Here is a 20,104-nt window from a genome sequence, read left to right as displayed (position 1 = left end):
AATCAGCGCTGGCCAATGCATTCTATTAGCCCGATGAAGTAGAGCTGAATGTGTGTGCTTAGCACACACATTCAGCTCTACTTCATCGGGCTAATAGAATGCATTGGCCAGCGCTGATTGGCCGAATTCCGTACTCTGGCCAATCAGCACTGGCTAATGCATTGTATTGGCTTGATGAAGCAGTGCTGAATGTGTGTGCTTAGCACACACATTCAGCTCTACTTCATCGGGCTAATAGAATGCATTGGCCAATCAGCGCTGGCCAATGCATTCTATTAGCGTGAACTGAGTTTGCACAGGGGTTCTAGTGCACCCTCGGCTCTGCTACATCAGATTGCTACATCTGATGTAGCAGTGCCGAGTGTGCATCAGATGTGTAGTTGAGCAAAACTGACTCAGCACTGCTAAGTCTGCATTCGCATAGGAATGCATTGGCCAGCCTTCGGCCAATCAGCGCTGGCTCTGCCGGAGGAGGCGGAGTCTAAGGTCGGACCTGAATGGAGACTGGTGTGGAGCTATCTTAGACTCCGCCTCCTCCAGCAGAGCCAGCGCTGATTGGTCGAGTTCCGTACTCTGGCCAATCAGCACTGGCCAATGCATTTCTATGGGGAAAAGTTAGCTTGCGAAAATCGCAAACTGACAGGGATTTCCATGAAATAAAGTGACTTTTATGCCCCCAGACATGCTTCCCCTGCTGTCCCAGTGTCATTCCAGGGTGTTGGTATCATTTCCTGGGGTGTCATAGTGGACTTGGTGACCCTCCAGACACGAATTTGGGTTTCCCCCTTAACGAGTTTATGTTCCCCATAGACTATAATGGGGTTCGAAACCCATTCGAACACTCGAACAGTGAGCGGCTGTTCGAATCGAATTTCGAACCTCGAACATTTTAGTGTTCGCTCATCTCTAATAATGACCCAAGTTTTCAAGATATCTCTGGGGGGTTCCAGCTTTGGCTCTCCATCTTGGATACTACAGATATTTCATTGATATGTGATATTTTCGGAATCCTCCTTACAGACCTTCTCTACGTGTGGGAAAAATGACAATTTATGCGGCACTTTGTATTTCTAACGCTATATGGGCAATTTAAAGGGAACGTGTCATCAATTACTAGAGATGAGCGAACAGTGTTCTATCGAACACATGTTCGATCGGATATCAGGGTGTTCGCCATGTTCGAATCGAATCGAACACCACGTGGTAAAGTGCGCCAAAATTCGATTCCCCTCCCACCTTCCCTGGCGCCTTTTTTGCACCAATAACAGCGCAGGGGAGGTGGGACAGGAACTACGACACTGGGGGCATTGAAAAAAATTGGAAAAAGTCATTGGCTGCCGAAATCAGGTGACCTCCATTTTAGACGAATAGTGGATTTCAAATCCGGGTCATATGAGAATGTGAACTTTGTGACTATGAGACAGGGATAGCTGTACAGGCAGGGATAGCTAGGGATAACCTTTATTTAGGGGGGAATGTTATTAAAAATAACTTTTTGGGGCTCTATCGGGTGTGTAATTGTGATTTTTGTGAGATAAACTTTTTCCCATAGGGATGCATTGGCCAGCGCTGATTGGCCGAATTCCGTACTCTGGCCAATCAGCGCTGGCCAATGCATTCTATTAGCTTGATGAAGCAGAGTGTGCACAAGGGTTCAAGCGCACCCTCGGCTCTGATGTAGCAGAGCCGAGGCTGCACAAGGGTTCAAGCGCACCCTCGGCTCTGATGTAGGAGAGCCGAGGGTGCACTTGAACCCTTGTGCACCCTCAGCTCTGCTACATCAGAGCCGAGGGTGCGCTTGAACCCTTGTGCACACTCTGCTTCATCAAGCTAATAGAATGCATTGGCCAGCGCTGATTGGCCAATGTATTCTATTAGCCTGATGAAGTAGAGCTGAATGTGTGTGCTAAGCACACACATTCAGCTCTACTTCATCGGGCTAATAGAATGCATTGGCCAGCGCTGATTGGCCAGAGTACGGAACTCGACCAATCAGCGCTGGCTCTGCTGGAGGAGGCGGAGTCTAAGATCGCTCCACACCAGTCTCCATTCAGGTCCGACCTTAGACTCCGCCTCCTCCGGCAGAGCCAGCGCTGATTGGCCGAAGGCTGGCCAATGCATTCCTATGCGAATGCAGAGACTTAGCAGTGCTGAGTCAGTTTTGCTCAACTACACATCTGATGCACACTCGGCACTGCTACATCAGATGTAGCAATCTGATGTAGCAGAGCCGAGGGTGCACTAGAACCCCTGTGCAAACTCAGTTCACGCTAATAGAATGCATTGGCCAGCGCTGATTGGCCAATGCATTCTATTAGCCCGATGAAGTAGAGCTGAATGTGTGTGCTAAGCACACACATTCAGCACTGCTTCATCACGCCAATACAATGCATTAGCCAGTGCTGATTGGCCAGAGTACGGAATTCGGCCAATCAGCGCTGGCTCTGCTGGAGGAGGCGGAGTCTAAGGTCGGACCTGAATGGAGACTGGTGTGGAGCGATCTTAGACTCCGCCTCCTCCAGCAGAGCCAGCGCTGATTGGTCGAGTTCCGTACTCTGGCCAATCAGCGCTGGCCAATGCATTCTATTAGCCCGATGAAGTAGAGCTGAATGTGTGTGCTTAGCACACACATTCAGCACTGCTTCATCACGCCAATACAATGCATTAGCCAGTGCTGATTGGCCAGAGTACGGAATTCGGCCAATCAGCGCTGGCTCTGCCGGAGGAGGCGGAGTCTAAGGTCGGACCTGAATGGAGACTGGTGTGGAGCGATCTTAGACTCCGCCTCCTCCAGCAGAGCCAGCGCTGATTGGCCGAATTCCGTACTCTGGCCAATCAGCACTGGCTAATGCATTGTATTGGCGTGATGAAGCAGTGCTGAATGTGTGTGCTTAGCACACACATTCAGCTCTACTTCATCGGGCTAATAGAATGCATTGGCCAATCAGCGCTGGCCAATGCATTCTATTAGCGTGAACTGAGTTTGCACAGGGGTTCTAGTGCACCCTCGGCTCTGCTACATCAGATTGCTACATCTGATGTAGCAGTGCCGAGTGTGCATCAGATGTGTAGTTGAGCAAAACTGACTCAGCACTGCTAAGTCTGCATTCGCATAGGAATGCATTGGCCAGCCTTCGGCCAATCAGCGCTGGCTCTGCCGGAGGAGGCGGAGTCTAAGGTCGGACCTGAATGGAGACTGGTGTGGAGCGATCTTAGACTCCGCCTCCTCCAGCAGAGCCAGCGCTGATTGGTCGAGTTCCGTACTCTGGCCAATCAGCACTGGCCAATGCATTTCTATGGGGAAAAGTTAGCTTGCGAAAATCGCAAACTGACAGGGATTTCCATGAAATAAAGTGACTTTTATGCCCCCAGACATGCTTCCCCTGCTGTCTCAGTGTCATTCCAGGGTGTTGGTATCATTTCCTGGGGTGTCATAGTGGACTTGGTGACCCTCCAGACACGAATTTGGGTTTCCCCCTTAACGAGTTTATGTTCCCCATAGACTATAATGGGGTTCGAAACCCATTCGAACACTCGAACAGTGAGCGGCTGTTCGAATCGAATTTCGAACCTCGAACATTTTAGTGTTCGCTCATCTCTATCAATTACTTATTGCTTTTATGTTACACATAGCTTTTAAGAATTTTTTTTTACATTTTTCATGTATTATTTATACTTAAATCTTAGTTATTGTGGCCACTGTGTCACAATATTCTGATACTTCCTGCTCTGTATAGATCACTTCCAGCAGCCATCACATTATCAAAAATAAATGGGCAAAAATAAAAGGCAAACGCAAAAATAAAAATAAATCCGTGTGTCAAAAATTATTTGAATAACCTGAGCGAAAAAAAAGGTACTGTATGTACAAGGAAAACAGAACATGTGTCCAGTCCTGAACCATGAAAATAGTTTGGTGCTGAAGTGGTTAAGGAGGACCTGTCACCAGATCTGAAAAGCCCAGTGACAATTGTTACCTGATAGGCGCTGTCACCCTGAGTATTTTGATGTCTTGTTTATACAAATCCATTCAGCCATTCCAAAGATATAAGCCCTTTTAGGGTCCATTCACACAGAGTTTTTTGATGAGGATTTTGGCGCTGAATGCATGTCAGAATCCACGTGGAAAAATCGCCTCCCCATAGAGTTCTATGGGTTCCGCTAGCATAAACCATCACAATCAATGGGAGGCGGAAAATCCACATGGAATTGGCAAAAAGCGGGTGGAAAAAAGGCTAGCATTTTTTTCAAGGTCCATAAACTGTGCTGGAGGAAAAAAAACATTTCCTAATTCCTGAAGCAGATTTTTTGCTCGCCAAAATACTCAGTGTGAATGGATCCTAAGGTTAAGTTCACACAGAGTTTTTTGGTCAGGGTTTTGAGGCGAATACGGCCTGATCAAAAAGACGGCTCCCATTGAACTCAATGGGAGCCGCTTGGGTCTTCTTTCGAGGAGCCGTTTCTTACGGCTCCCGGAAAAAAGAAGCAAGGTGCTCATTCTTCAGTCCGTTTCACCTCGCGATTCGGCCTGAAGACACTCCCTCCTCTGGACTAGGTCCATTCATTGGGCCTAATCCGGAGCGGAGTGCGTGGCTGGATGCCGCTGCAGTGCACCGGCTTTCTGTCGCGGCTACCCAGTTTTTGGATCGGAACCTGAGGCGGCCTCCATCTCAGGTTCCAATCCAAAAGACCCCGTGTGAACTTACCCTAAGGCTGCCTTCACACGGAGTAATGCCGGGCTTGTAAAAATCCTCATTCACAGCCGTACATGCGAGCACTGCAGAAGGCTCCCGAACACTTTCCATTCACTTCAATAGGAGCGCTCGTAACGCCGGCTTTACGAACGCTTCCATTGAAGTGAATGGGCTGTGTTCGGGAGCCTTCCGCAGCGCTCGCGTGTACAGCTGTGAATGAGGATTTTTACAAGCCCGGCGTTACTCCGTGTGAAGGCAGCCTAAGTGTTGATGCAAAACAAGGTATATTAGCCATGTGGCAGTAACACTGTATGACATAAAACACAATGAGACCACAACCCAAGAGGAACCAGTGTTACCACCCACTTGGCTAGTATACCTTAATTTATATCAATGCTAAAATGGCTTATATCTTTGGAATGGCTGAACAGATTTGGATAAACAGAGCTCAGGGTCACAGTGCCTATCAGATTATATACAGTATATTATTGGGCTTTTCGGATCTGATGATGGGTCTACTTTAAGAATCTTCTGGACAACCCCTTTAAACCTTCATGCACATGCCAAAGCAAGATGCATGGGGCTGTATATAGGACACACAGAGTTCCTAATCGTTCCATATTACAGAACTGTATAATGGGGTTACAAGGGATCGTGCATCATGTTTTGCTCTTAACAACTGTGAGTAAAAATGTTCCCGGTGCCTATAGAAGTACAGTATGGGTCTATACATTACATACATTATACATTGTGGCTTCACACCACATAGATTTTAAGACGGTCACATGCATGAGGCCTGGTTTCCTAAAATAGAAGTGTAAGTTGTACCTGACAGATGGGATCCTTACTGGAAAAATGCCTACTCTTCATAAATGGCTGCACCCTGACAACCGCACCACTGCTGCCTGCACCTTGCTCAGTCATTTTTAGTAACTTCTGCAGTATAGTCGCATTGAAGTCGGGGCAGGTGTCATGGCAGTGATGGGGTTATGTAAATTTCTGTCTAAGCTAAGACTTCATGTTAATGAGAGGATGTTATTAGAATATGCCAGGATATGTTCATAGCAGATCCAGAAGGATGATGTCACCTATCATGGAGCACCGTGGAGATCTGACATCGCCTTGTCCTTGCATTGTATATAGCGAGGGCTCCCGTATGAATATTCTGATTCCTTCTGGATGATCATATCCTGCTGCAGATGTGTTTCATGGGAAGGACAGCTATTACCAACATATATAATCCCACTCAAGGTTAAATGCCGCCTACGCACTAGATTTTTTTTAATATGCTTAGAATTTGGCATGTTACAATACAGAACAAGAGGTGGCCTCTTTAGCGAAAGAATTGGCGTAGCAGATGATTTCGAGGATAATTTCCTTCTCTATTGTATTATACTTTGTTGTTTTATTGGGTATCAAGTGGGTGGAATAAAACGATACGTATAAAATCAGATGATAGGAATCATCAGCAGCAGAAGAAGAGTGTGCTGATCTTCAAGTAGGCAGTGCCCCATTTTACAATGTGGTTATGATAGTGTTAATAGGGATGCACGTGAAAGGGTCAAACTCATGATGAAAGTGGAAAGGGTAGTGGGAACCATGACGGCAGCAGGAGAGGAGTGTAATGATTTTGATGCAGTGAATAGTGACCTGTCCACTTGTCATTATCATATAAAGGCAGGTCTATAACAGGGATAATGATATTAAGGCAAGATTCCCGCAGATTCCACTTAAAATCAAGAGAAAAGTCCTACAAGTCTATGGGGTCCATGGGTTTCCGCTGGTAAACTGCTTTTTAAGAAAACAGGGTCTCCATCTGAACGATGGAGACTCGAAAGCTAGTGTGCACTTTGCGAAAGATGGAAAGAAAGTACAACCTTTAGTGTCTTAGATCATGAAAATAGTTACAACGACAGGTGAGTAGTGTGTTTATCTTGAAAGCAATGACCTGTTTTATGCAATTACATTAAAAAGGACCTACCGTCACCAACTCCAACTCTTTACATCCTCTAATAGACACTGATTTCAGCACAGTTGGAATTTTTTCTCTAGCCCTCACCAGTCCTGAGTAATTGGTACTGTTAATTTCAGCACCCAATATCCAAAGTAGGCTCTCTGCTGTCAGGTGGGTGGTCCTGGGCGGATAGTCATGGACTGCCCATCTAACATTTTAGAGCCTATTTAGCATACTGGAATTCTGAAATTAACAGAATTGATTATTCAGGAATGGTTAGGGGCTAGAGAAAAAAATTCAACAGCTCTGGAATCAGCAGATTGGTTGGAGTTGGAGGTGGTGAAAGTTTCCTTGTAAAGTAAGCAATAATGTAAAGTTAGTGAATAAGAAAACGATGTAGTCACTCAGCTCACTGAGTTGGTTACAGCAGCAGGGGAAGGGTGTGTTGATTCTGATTGTGTTTCTGTACGGATAAGATAATGATCAACTACGATCAGTCATCTATGGGACCATTTCCATCAATGATCTAGTCAGTAAAAGGAGACTAACTGCAGCAGAAGAGGAGTGTGCTGATCTTAGAGGAGGTAGTGACCTCTCAGCCTACGTAACTTTGATAGTTGGTATCATGAAGGTTGTGTGCAAGACAAAGGTGTAGCTAATCATATCATAGGATTCATTCCGACAGCAGAAGAGGAGTGTGCTGATCTTAGAGGAGGTAGTGACCTGTCTGCTTATGTGATTTTGTTAGTGAGGACACTGATGTATGTAACAAGGTTGGTATCATGAAGGTTGTGTGCAAGGCAAAGGTGTAGCTAATCATATCATGGAATTCATTCCGGCAGCAGAAGAGGAGTATGCTGATCTTAGAGGAGGTAGTGACTTGTCTGCTTATGTGATTTTGTTAGTGAGGATATGGTTACATGTAATAGGGTAGGTGTCATGAAGGTTGTGAGCGAGAAATGGGTGTAGCTAATAATATCATGGAAATCATGCCAGCAGCAGGTGCACAGTGTGTTGAGTTTAAAGGAAATAGTGACCTGTCCACTCATGTATTATATGCATATATGAATGTTTCTGACTGTAGTATTGTCCTATCGGAATTGTCATGCATAAAACCAAAGACTATTTGATATTAGTGTCACTTCCACATTGTATTTACTATCTCACTTTATATTTTGACTGAAAATTACAAGAGGTGCCTAGTGAGTGAGTCTTCCCTGCGCCTCTCCCTGTAGTGCCCCAGTGTGTCTTTACTGTGAGCCTGCACATCTCCAGACATAAGGGAATTGTTTAACTTTGTTATGTTTGGAATCGCTTCAGTTCGCAGTGGGAGCGATTGTAGACTAGAGGGAGTCTCGTACTCTTCATGGTCCTGTAAACTTCCTTTTAAGCTTTGACTAATGTATAACATTATAATAGTGTTTTAACTCGCTGCAAAAAGAGAGAAGGAATTCCAGACTGAATTGTATCTGTGATATACAAAAGTGACTGGGGTCATATTTCGGAGACGGGAGTAGCAGTGTGATATGCATGTGCGTTGTACTGCCCTATCCCCATACCCATCCCTTTCTGTATAGGGATCCCCAACCTGTCCCCTTTAAGAAATGTTCTGTGTATTTACCCCATGTGTAAATTTGGCTGATGTTGTACTTCCCCTGATATATTCAGCTGTCACCACCATGTTACAGAGCACATTACATCAACATTTTAAATTATTATGCAAATGAGGCGGATGGTGCACTGGGGGCGGGGCTTCAACTGCCTGGAGCACTGTGTTGGCTGCTCAGCCCTCAATCATCCCCTGCCATGGGAGTGGATCCTCCTACTGCTATGACATCACCCATCCTACTTAAGCATCAGGGAACTGAAGGCCCGCCCCAAGTGCACCAAGCCCTTTAACGTTGTTTTTCTCTAAATCTACAAAAGTGACATACATAACAAAAACATGTTTTTTATCGCTTTAATGGCATTGAAGCTTCTTTCATTCTGAGACAAATCGCCAGCATGGACAGAGGGTGCAATGATAACATTCTGGCTACCTGCTGCCACCACTAGAGGGAGCTTACTGCTTACTTATACATAATAATATGTATGCAGGAAGCTCATTAGCTCCTCTAGTGCAGGCAGGCAGCACTAAATAGCATAACACCCTGTTTATGTAGGGGATTTCAAGCTCTGTATTGAAGAAATGTTGGACATAAAGACACATAAACTCTTTATAAGCTTATTTTTTTACATTAATATTCTTCACTATGCAATTATATAATATTTAATCACCTTTTTGCTGCAGATCGTACATGTGAATTAAAGCTTGGGTGTATTTATCGCCACCATTAGACTTGATAATTGAAGGCGGAAACGTTAACCAAGGAATGTGAACATTTAATAGCTTCCACCTAATAATATATGTAATCTCTTCAACTATCAGGTGTAATCCGCTCAATAACTAATTCTATATAAGTGATACGATCTCTAAACAAGAGCTGTCAAAAACTTACTCTTGTATATTACTCAGTCCCTTCTCCCTAATCAGAGCACATGCAAACTCATCCAAGCCAAGTATACATGTGCGTGGGGGATTAGGAGGAATAGTTGTAAAGTGTAGCGGTCGGCCCATTAAGGAATGTATCATTACAAAATCACCTTTTTGAAAATCAGGTTGTTATCTTAAGCATATTTCTTGAGAATTTTTGATTTTTTTTTTAAAGAAAATTTCCATGTCAATATCTATATTTTAACAAAATCCTAAAATCCTGCAATTTTCACTCTGACTGCTAAACCTAATAATAGCCTATTACTTTGCAGAAGTCACGTTATTATCAGTACAGGCAGGATTACAATGACGGTATTCAGTATACCTATCTATTAAAGGATCCACCATTTACAATAGGTTATGTCACAACCTCCCTGACGTCTGCTCAGGTCACGGAACATATCTAGAAACTCCTCCTATAGACTTCAATGATCGTCTCTGGACTATTGTGACCATTGTGTCTCCGCTCCATGTGGCTGCTGTAAAGCAGATCTCTAAATGGCATTCACAGCAGCTCGGTCAAAATGGCCGCTCCATAAAAGTGTACAGAAATAGAAATAATAGAGCTATCTACTATGAGAAAGTAAAAAAAAAAATGGAAAAAAGTCGTATACATCAGTATCTGGTTTTAATTAGTAAAAAAATAATCTATGTGATGCATTCCCTTTAAGCCTCTCCACCGTCATTGTGCACATTAAAGGCGCCGTCTGACAATGTTCTCTGCTAGGTCACATTATACAGAACAGGTTTTTAACTGGCAAGGATTTTCTAACAATGCCCCTGTGTCTGGATATTGCTGTTACTTACTTTATATACCGTCCCCTGATGTTCTTTTGATTCTCTCTCAAACCATCAGGTATACAGTCATTTCTTCAGATTTTCTATGACTGGCAGACATCGTGCCATGTTCCATTAGTCGCTGTATTACGCCTTGTATAGCGGAGGACAAAGGCACCCTATAGTGAAATAAAGTGAACAACACAAACCCATCCATCTCTACCCCCCACCCAAACCCAAGCCCCTATTCCCTATAAGCAGAATAAAGTGCCATGGACCATAGAATGTTGTTCTTGTTGTACACGGGAAGTCCATTTGTCTGATCCGTTGGAAGACCAGAGGAATAGCAGAGCATAGCAGACAGACATGAGCGGAGTCGGAGGAGCCTGCCGGGTGTCTGTTTTTGGGCTTGCACCAGTTCCTGCCAGAGATTTGTGACTGATCCGCCTCTGGCGCAAATGTCAACGTGGTCTGAATGAGCCAAATAAAACTTGACATTTTTCCATGGCTTTCAATGGTTTTATTGTGTCCAAATCAGTAATAGCTGGCTCTTTCTCTTGCTATCATGTAACCCCCTGCGATAGGATTGTCTAGCGGACTGGCCCATATGTCTTGGCGATTTTTCTTTCGATACAAACATTGCAACCAAACGTACATTAATTGGGGATATCGGACAATACTATGTTTCTCATAAATTCTATTTGTTAAAGGGGTCCTTTGGCAGGTTCCCTTTAATTTATTTGAAATGGGTATTTTATTATACAGTATGCTAATGCTGAGTATTTTATTCATAAGCAGAATATGTGACTGAGCTTTAATTGCATGTTTTATTAATTTTTAGATACTGCTTTGTGTTTGCTTTGGGATACCTCACCTTGTGCCAAATAGCGAGAGTCTATATTTTTGACTATGGACAGTATTCTGCAGATTTTTCTGGGTAAGTACAAACCTCATTATATTCTTCTTTTTTTTTCTATTTCTTGATACGTTTTTCAAGTTGACCTTGAAAATCAAGGTTTGATAAAAATGAAAATCCAATTATTATAATGTAATGTATTATTGCTTCTATTTGTACAGTGAAGTTGATATCAAGTTGGATGACGCATTGAGGTGTTGTGCGCTGTTCAACCTTACTTTGACTTTCTGTTATTATTGAAGATGCTATGCTACCCTGATAGTTCACAAATCGCTCAGCGATCAACTGATTGACAAAGGTTTAGCTATCCGCTGATCTGGCCTTGTTTGACCCTACAACTTCCCCATAGAAGTCAACCACATGGACAAGTCAGGTCCATGTGAGCCAGGTCCACTTTCTAATGTAGAATACTCCATTCTGGCTTTTAAAGGGTTGGTTCCTAGTGGGGACCCTCTTCTGTTATAGATATATGCTATAATAGGACATACATATAGATCTTGGGTCTGTGAGATAACCCCTTTCACAGTGTTAGTACGGGCTAAAATGAAATATTAAAAGCTTATTCATCTTTCAAAATACATTTGATCTTATATTTTACATTAGTAGGAATTGCTCTTTGACTCTCCCATAAAGTACCTTCCCCAATGAGTTAGTGCTACATTTTAATAGTAAGTAGTATATTAGTAGTCTTCTTGAAGCTACAGACAGAGCAATTCATAACTCATGGGCCATGATTTGCTTCATAAAGCTAGAGACAGAGCAATCCATAACTCATGGGCCATGATCTGCTTCATAAAGCTAGAGACAGAGCAATCCATAACTCATGGGCCATGATCTGCTTCATAAAGCTAGAGACAGAGCAATCCATAACTCATGGGCCATGATCTGCTTCCATAACTCATGGGCCATGATCTGCTTCATAAAGCTAGAGACAGAGCAATCCATAACTCATGGGCCATGATCTGCTTCATAAAGCTAGAGACAGAGCAATCCATAACTCATGGGCCATGATCTGCTTCATAAAGCTAGAGACAGAGCAATCTATAACTAATGGGCCATGATCTGCTTCACAATGCTAGGGTTAGGATACTGGTATACATGGATGTAATATGGTGGCCAGATGGAATAAGCCAGGAGCAGTTAAGTACTGAAGAGTAGTAGTCCGGGTGCAGATTAAAGAGTAGATCACAAGGGTTATACAGCAAGGAGCAGAAATAGTCTGGGAAGGACAATTCTGAGAAGCAGAAGACTGGAACAAGTCACAATACTCGAGCAAAGGCTGACCTGCCACATGGGTATGAATAGGCCCAAACAGAAAACAAGTTGGTTTCACATTGGTACAGATTGGTCATTTTGTTAAAAGCAATTCCGAGGATGAACACTGCAGCCTCCAGTGGTGATGGGTGGAAATGCAACAGAGCGAAAGAAATAGCGGCCACTGGTGGTAGATTATCAAAATACACGGGATTCTGACAGAGACAGAGCAATCCATAACTCACGGGCCATGATCTTCTTCACAAAGCTAGAGACAGTGCAATCCATAACTCACGGGCCATGATCTGCTTCATAAAGCTGCAGACAGAGCAATCCATAACTCTTGCGCCATGATCTGCTTCATAAAGCTAGAGATGGAGCAATCCATAACTTACGGGACATGATCTGCTTCATAAAGCTAGAGACAGAGCAATCCATAATTCATGGCCCATGATTTGATTCATAAAGCTAGAAACAGAGCAATCCATACCTCAAGGTCCATGATCTGTATCATAAAGCTAGAGACAGAGCAATCCATAACTCACGGGTCATAATCTTCTTCATAAAAGGTACCAATGGGGCTTCCTTAGAACTTTTGGAATGCTGTTAGTTATTCTGAAAAAATTGTTAGCGCAGCGTATGATGAATTTTATACATTATGAGTAATGCTTAACTTACACATTTTTAGAATAGAGCGCACACCTGCTATTTTTAGTGACTAGAAGAAATAGAAGAAATATTTCAAGGGAATACTGACAAAGAAACAACTAAAACTGAAGTAGAATTCTGTATATTGTTAAAAGGATTTGTGGTGTTATAATATTATCAAATTTGGAAAAGTCCCAAGCAAAAACGTAACCAGCTCAGCCCGTCCCCATCTGGTCAATATTAACTTTTCTGTCCCCAATACAAGATTGTCAGGACATACAGTACATACAATAATACCACAATGTGAAAAAGTAAGAATATGAGCTTAATAGAATATTTCCCATATAACCGTGACTCCAGAAAGAGGATCTGCAGTATGACAAGTGACTTTGGGGAGAAGATCTTCTGGATGATCTGTGACCCTGTAGAGAGGATCTGCTGTATGATCTGTGATCCTGTAGAGAGGATCTGCTGTATGATCTGTGATACTGTGGAGAGGATCTTGTGTTTGATCACTGATACTGTGGAGAGGATCTTCTGTATGATCTGTGACCTGACCTCTGGAGAGGATCTTGTTTATGATGTTTGACCCTGTGGAGGGGATCTTCTGTATGATCTGTGATCCTGTGACTATGGGAGGACATCTTTTCCATTGCCTATCACTCTATGATATTCTGTATATTTTGCACTTCTGGTCAGATTATGTTCTGTATGACCTGTGACTCCCCAAAAAAGATGACCAATCACTCTGGGGAGAGAATCTTCTATGTGACCTAAGTCTCAGTAAAGAAGATCTCATGTTTATCTCATATTCTGAAAAAAGTGTCTTCTATATGACTTTTTAATAGGGAGTCTCCTATGTGACTAGTAAATTGAGGAAGAGAATCTTCTGTATGACCTTGAATCTGGTACAAAGATCGTATGTATAATCTTTGAGTGAGAAATTGTCTTCTGTATGACTTGTGTGACTCTGGGAAGAAAATATTGGTTTAGGGAATTAGGTCTTTTGTAGGACCTCTAAATTTAGGGAGAGGATCTTCCCTATTTATCGTACTTCCAGGGAGAGGATCTTCTATATGGCTGGTGGCTCTGAAGGATCTTCTTTGTATGACTTTACTTATTGACATATATCACTTTTTACAACTTTATATAGCCTTACAGTAACTGACTAGGTTCCATTTTGGTTGGACTTCACATCTCCATCAGAGTCCACCCAGCACAGTACAGTACCTGAAATCGCAGATCAAAAAGTCCTGCAAGACACATCCCATTATATTCAATGGGGTCCCTCAGGATCCATTGTTGTCTATCCTTAAAGGACTCATTATTGAATCCACTTTTCTGATCCTTCTATGGACCAGAACAACAGACTAAATAATGCAGGTGTGAACGCACGCTTATTATGACTTATATGATTTTATGATTATTTTTATTAATGTAATCTGTTTAATTTATTTCCTTTATTCTAAGGCCAATGATGATCATTACACAGAAAATCACAAGTTTGGCTTTTGAGGTCCGAGATGGTAAGATGACACATTTATGTTGTACTGGTGTACTTCAATGAACATTTGGTTTTAAGCATATTTTATGGAGCATATGTTTTCCCAAAACCGAACAGAATGACTATAAATGTTTACTTTTAATTACCTTTTTTTTAGGGATTTATAGCCATTAAGGTCTTAGAGATTTTCTGATTTTAAATCTACGTAACACTATTGTAGGATATTGCAGTTTATCAGGTTATCATGGACATGGAAACCTGTCACATGGAAAATGCAGTGCAACCTGTTAGGCCGGGGCCCCCACGTGCCAGAAACGCAGCGATTTCCCGCGGCGTTATATAGGGACATTCAAGGAAGTTCTCCTTAAAGCCACACTCAAACATCTCTTCCAAAAGGAAAAGAAACCTATCCACAGACAGGAGTTTTAGGGTTATAGCTCTTCATCGGTGGAAAACAGGGTACCAATTTGGCTGTGTGGGAGGTCATCGATGTGGGTCAGAAGGGGATAGTATGTCTCCTTAGGGAGGCTTCTTCTTAACACGCCACCTTATGGCGTATAGAGCCTGACATAACCCCGAAACAGCTGTCTGCAGATGGTTTCTTTTCCTTTTGGAAGAAATGTTCTGGTTGGTTTTGCTTTATTCCCAGACAGTGTCTTTAGGCATTGATCTATAGGGAGCTACCTTCCAAGAGGTGGCGCTAGAGTGAGTTTTAGTTTTTTCCATCAAAGAGAACTTATTTACATATTCCTTTTCCAGAATTCCTACTATGGCAAGGTCTTTTAGACTCTATGCACCACAAGGTGGTCTGCAATGCAGTCACCCTAAAGAGGCATAGTACCCCTTTTGACCCAATGACCTCTCACACAGCCAAAACAGCATCCTGTTTTGGACTGATGAGGAGCAATAATTCCCAAACAGCCGTCTGTGGATGGGCTTCTTTCCTTTTGGCTTTAATCCCAGAACATGTCACTAGTCTTCTTAGAAAATCAGGCATTGGTCTTATAGGGAGCTACTTTCCAAAAGGTGGTGCTAGAGTGACTTTTCTTCTTTTCCATCAAGGAGGACTTATTTGCATGCATGATCCATTAGACTCTACACACCATAAGGTGGCCTGTAAAGGCAATATTTCACTAAGGACACATAGTACACCTTTTGACCCACATACAACCTTTGGGCAGCATGTTATAGAGCAGATTGATATATAATTTTGTTGTAAAGGATTCAGTAAAACATGTCATTTAGCCAAGGTAAGCTCTTGGCCCAGAGTTCGCCTTTAATAAACTGATGACAGATGTGTTCAGAAAGAATGTGCGTACAGTCTATAGGCGCATGCCCACTATCTATAAACCCCCCACTATATATCAGCTCCCTTCTACGCTCACATTTGCGCTGTACGGTGAACGATTTTGATTACATGTCCTTGAACTTTATACAAACATGTTTATCAAAGGTGATTTCTAGCGAGACATCACAATCCCCAAGAGGTGACGTGACAACAACTCAGCATTCATTTATCTGCTCAACAAAGCCGCCCCCAAACTACCTACAACTCACAGGGGTATCTTGGTAACGCGAGGGAGGTTGAGCATGAACTGCAGCACAGCCATGAAATTGAATGCACACAGATGCACGACAACAATGAGCCTAGCGCCTGGTATTAATCACAGCATTGGTGGCTTTATGGACAATGCTCATCGTGTGGACTGGCTGAAATCTTGTGTGTGTGATTCTGAATCAATAAATATGTACGTACATAGACACCAGCACCATGGTCTACAATAGAATACACATAGTGCAGTTACACTACTTAAAGGGGTTGTCTGAGTTATTAAAATTGATTGCCGATCTTTAAAAGGCTTGTCGAGGATTTAGGATTTTATGGCCTATTCTAAGGATAGGCCATAAATATCTGATTAGTGGGCGCTGCATGGATCAGCTGTATGGGGTCACTTCTGGCATTCATACTATACACAACATGGGGCCAGAAGCCTATAGCTCCGGTCCCTGTATAATGGCCGGGCACCACTATGGCGGTTCAGCTTCCATTGACTTTGTCAGGGATACAAAGAGTCGAGCCCCCCATCTAAACTTAATGCCCTATTTTATTAACTCAGATAAAGATATCTCCACTTTAGACCAACATTTCCCATTAAAGTCTACATAAAATGTGGAATAACTGTAAGTACTTTACATAGTGTAAGTCATGGACTGAAGATGTATGGGGGGTACGACACCTGGGACCCTCATGGATCAGATAGTTGAAGCAGCAGTGGCCCTCCTTCAGCGTAGCTTCCTCTTCACAGACCATGTGATGTCACATTCATCAGTCACATGGCCTGATCACAGCTCAGTCCCATTCAAGTGAAGGGGCTGAGGTGTGGTACCAAGCAGAACCAATGTACTAATGTCCAGTGCTGTGCTTGGCAATATAAATGCTGCGGCCTCTTCTAATCGCTGATCAGCCAGGGGCCCAGGTTTTGGACCCCTGCCAATCTTTAATTGACTACCTATCCTATGACCTATTGATGGCCTAGTGCTCACTAAAATAGATAAATAGGAAGTAGAGATGAGCGAACACTTTTCGGATCAGCCGATCCGAACAGCACGCTCCCATAGAAATGAATGGAAGCTCCTGGCACGGCGACCGGCCGCCAGCAAAGTGTACGTGCCAGGTGCTTCCATTCATTTCTATGGGAGCGTGCGGTTCGGATCGGCTGATCCGAACAGTGTTCGCTCATCTCTAATAGGAAGTGAAAGAAAATATTTGTATTTAAAGAGAAGATTCCTTTTCTATTTGCTAGTAAGTTGTATTGTTAATATCGGATTTGTTAGTCGGTATTCTGTTATTTGTACTAGTCTATTTCCCTGCACTTTGGTACATCGGACTGGGTATATAGTCACACAGTCTTACATAGACTCATGTTATGATGGAAATAAACAGCTTTCTGTATCTTTCACTGAACGCTCCCAGAATTTCTAAGTTGTGCTGTTTACTCCGCTCTTGCAAATGTAATTATACATGGAAATGTGCCGTTATTTCCCCGTCATTTCCACGGCTTTCTGCGGTTCCTTCCTAATTATACTCCGGCATGATTAATGAGCCAGATCCTAACACCAGATAGGCAACCTGTGGATCAGCAGCTGCAGAGCCTGGCAGAGGATGATGGGAGGTGTAGTCCTACAGCAGCTGGAGATCCAGAGGATGCCAAACAGTGCTCTGTAAGACTCATTGGATGGTTGGTTATGTGTGTGTATGGGGCTCTAGTCAGCAGACCGCTTATGTGTTTCATTCCGTCTCTTTAAGGAATCTTTTGTAAAGAAGAAACACTGACCCCAAGCCAGAGAAGACTGGCCGTTAGGTAAGATGGCTTTACTTCTTATACTATGACAATATTTATAACAAATGGAGTCCTCTGTCATAAGTAGAGGGGGGACCCTTTATATTGGGAACAAGCACCTTCATGGTAACAATTGTAATCATTAGGCAAACAGAGGTCATTGTGTAAAGTGGAAAGATGTCTGTCTAACCCCTCATTCACATCTGCATTTGGTAATCCGTTTGGGTAGACCGCATGGGGATCCCCCAAACGGAACACCAAACGCACTTGCGAGCGGTGTGCAGTGAAAGCACACGGACCCTATAGACCATAATGGGGTCCGTGAGCTCTCCGCGCGGTGTTCACACGGAACATGCGGACAGAAAAGTACTTTATGATCTACTTTGCTGTCCGCATGATTCGTGCAGGCAGTGTGCGGAACACACACGGACCCCGTTATAGTCTATGGGGTCCGTGTGCTTTCACTGCACACCACTTGCCAGTGTGCTCGGTAGTCCTTTCAGGGGTTCCCATGCGGACTCCCCGAATGGATCACAAAACATAGATTTGAACGAGGGGTAAGTCTTTACAAACCCAACACTATTGAAAACCTCCCCACCCCTTCTTCCCTAAAGACCTCTATGTGTGTCAGTCTTAACTGTGCTTGCATTCTGTTTATGAACGAGGAAATGAGGATGAGCTGTACTATTATTAACAGTAAGCAATGTCGGTCTCATGGGTTAACTTGTAAAGGGTTATCCAAGATATAACATTCATAATATTCAGTACTTAGCATATGCTATCAATATGTAATCTTCGGAGCCCCAGCGATTAGCAGAGAGGCAATAGCTCCTTTATTGCAGTACCCAGCACAGTGACATCCATGCATGTGTGGCTATGCCTGGTACTGCATCTCAGTCCATTTATATACATGGGGTTAAGTATAATAGAAGTGGGTTTACTTCTCTAGCTACCCCTCATCCCGGCCATGGCAGCCACCTTTATAATAATGCTACATACGATATAAAAATAGGGCACGTTTCCTTTATATCCCCATTCAACGGAATCATTTATTTCCGCATATTAATCCGCCCAGCAGTTGCCAGTAACTTTGCTCAATTTCACGTTCCTGTCCCATTGTTTGAGCGGCTTCATGTTACAGATCTGTACTGAGCAGTGAGCGGGAGCCAGCTGAGATTACTGAATAGGAGCCAGGGAGCCAAGAGTAAGCCATAGTCATTGTGTACTGCTCCGCCACATTGTACATTCAGAACAGGGGCTGCTACACGGCCTGCAGTCAGGAGCCACTCATTTACCTGCTAACAATGCTTTCCTGAAAAGGCTCCAGCAGGACACTGCAGGTGGCTTGTAAAGCGGCTACCTGCAATATGTTTCGCTGCATGCATAATCCAAAATCTGGACACGTGAACCGCTCCACTAAATCTGTACAAATTCTGCAAAAACAATACAGTGTTCAGGAGGGACGCTCATAAATGCTGAACAAATAGCAAGCAGAATTTTATAGCAGAGTTGTAGCAGAGTTGAATTAGTACATTGTAATACTATACAACACAGAGAACCTGCAAAAACATAGCAGGAAGGTGTGTAACCAAGGGTCAGACTTGTCATTTAGGTGGCCCCAAGAAAAATCATGCCTGGAGGGTTCACCCTAAAAAAAAATTTATAGGCCAATCCCTCTATTTATCAGAAACGCTACCCGTTTGCAGGTCAAAAAAAATCATCTTTTATCAGCCCACACACAGTAAAAATGCCCCTTTTACCAGACCCCCCCCTCCCCCCCAGTATATTACCCCCTTTTCTGGCTTCCATACAGTGTACTACTCCCTTTAAAGGCCCCCACAGTATATTAGCCCCTTTTCTGGTCCTCATACAGTATACTTCTCCCTTTATAGCCCTCAACAGTATATTGCTCCCTTATAGGCACATTGTCCCATATACTGGCCTCCATACGGTAAATTGCCCTCTTTATTAACCCCATAGTATAGTAATTTTAAAGAGGACCTTTCACCACCAACTCTTCATTCTTCAATATACTCCACTCCACTTATTCTGCTGCAGTTGGAATTACTTCTCTAGCCCTCACTGTTCCTGAGTAATCATTGCTGTTGGCTTCAGTACCCAATATGCTAAGTAGACTCAGTACTGTTAAATGGGCGGTCCTAACAGTGGGTGTTGTTCATCTTTTGATCGTCCGCCTCAGACAGCGCAGGGGGGGTAACATTACAATAAATACAATGCAGTAATACTCACAGGAGATGTCTCCCCACATTTCCCATCTCTTCCCTTTGGACTGCTGTGACCACTTCTTTCAGCTGTGATTTGACTCTGTAAAGTTTGAAACACAGACATCTTTGACTCCTCAATTCTCCACACACCCAACCCCTATATATATATATATATATATATATATATATATATATATATATATATATATATATATGTATATAACCCACAGCGGCCCCTGCTGCCTATATTATGCCCCA

General features: G+C 43.1%; 1 protein-coding gene across 1 annotated transcript in view; it reads left to right on the top strand.

Moving 5' to 3' along the window:
• MBOAT2 (membrane bound glycerophospholipid O-acyltransferase 2) overlaps positions 1 to 20,104 on the top strand; it is a 176,296-nt gene that overhangs the window by 101,925 nt on the left and 54,267 nt on the right. Inside the window, exons 4-6 of the mRNA XM_075269113.1 lie at positions 10,800 to 10,895; positions 14,247 to 14,302; positions 17,588 to 17,642. Coding sequence (XP_075125214.1) covers positions 10,800 to 10,895; positions 14,247 to 14,302; positions 17,588 to 17,642 — 207 coding nt within the window. The remainder of the gene's footprint in view (positions 1 to 10,799; positions 10,896 to 14,246; positions 14,303 to 17,587; positions 17,643 to 20,104) is intronic.

This window comes from Leptodactylus fuscus, chromosome 3 (genome assembly GCF_031893055.1).
Source record: "Leptodactylus fuscus isolate aLepFus1 chromosome 3, aLepFus1.hap2, whole genome shotgun sequence".
Taxonomy (NCBI): Eukaryota; Metazoa; Chordata; class Amphibia; order Anura; family Leptodactylidae; genus Leptodactylus; species Leptodactylus fuscus.
The sequence above is the reverse complement of the archived record's forward strand: the minus strand, read 5'-3'. Positions and strand labels throughout refer to the sequence as shown.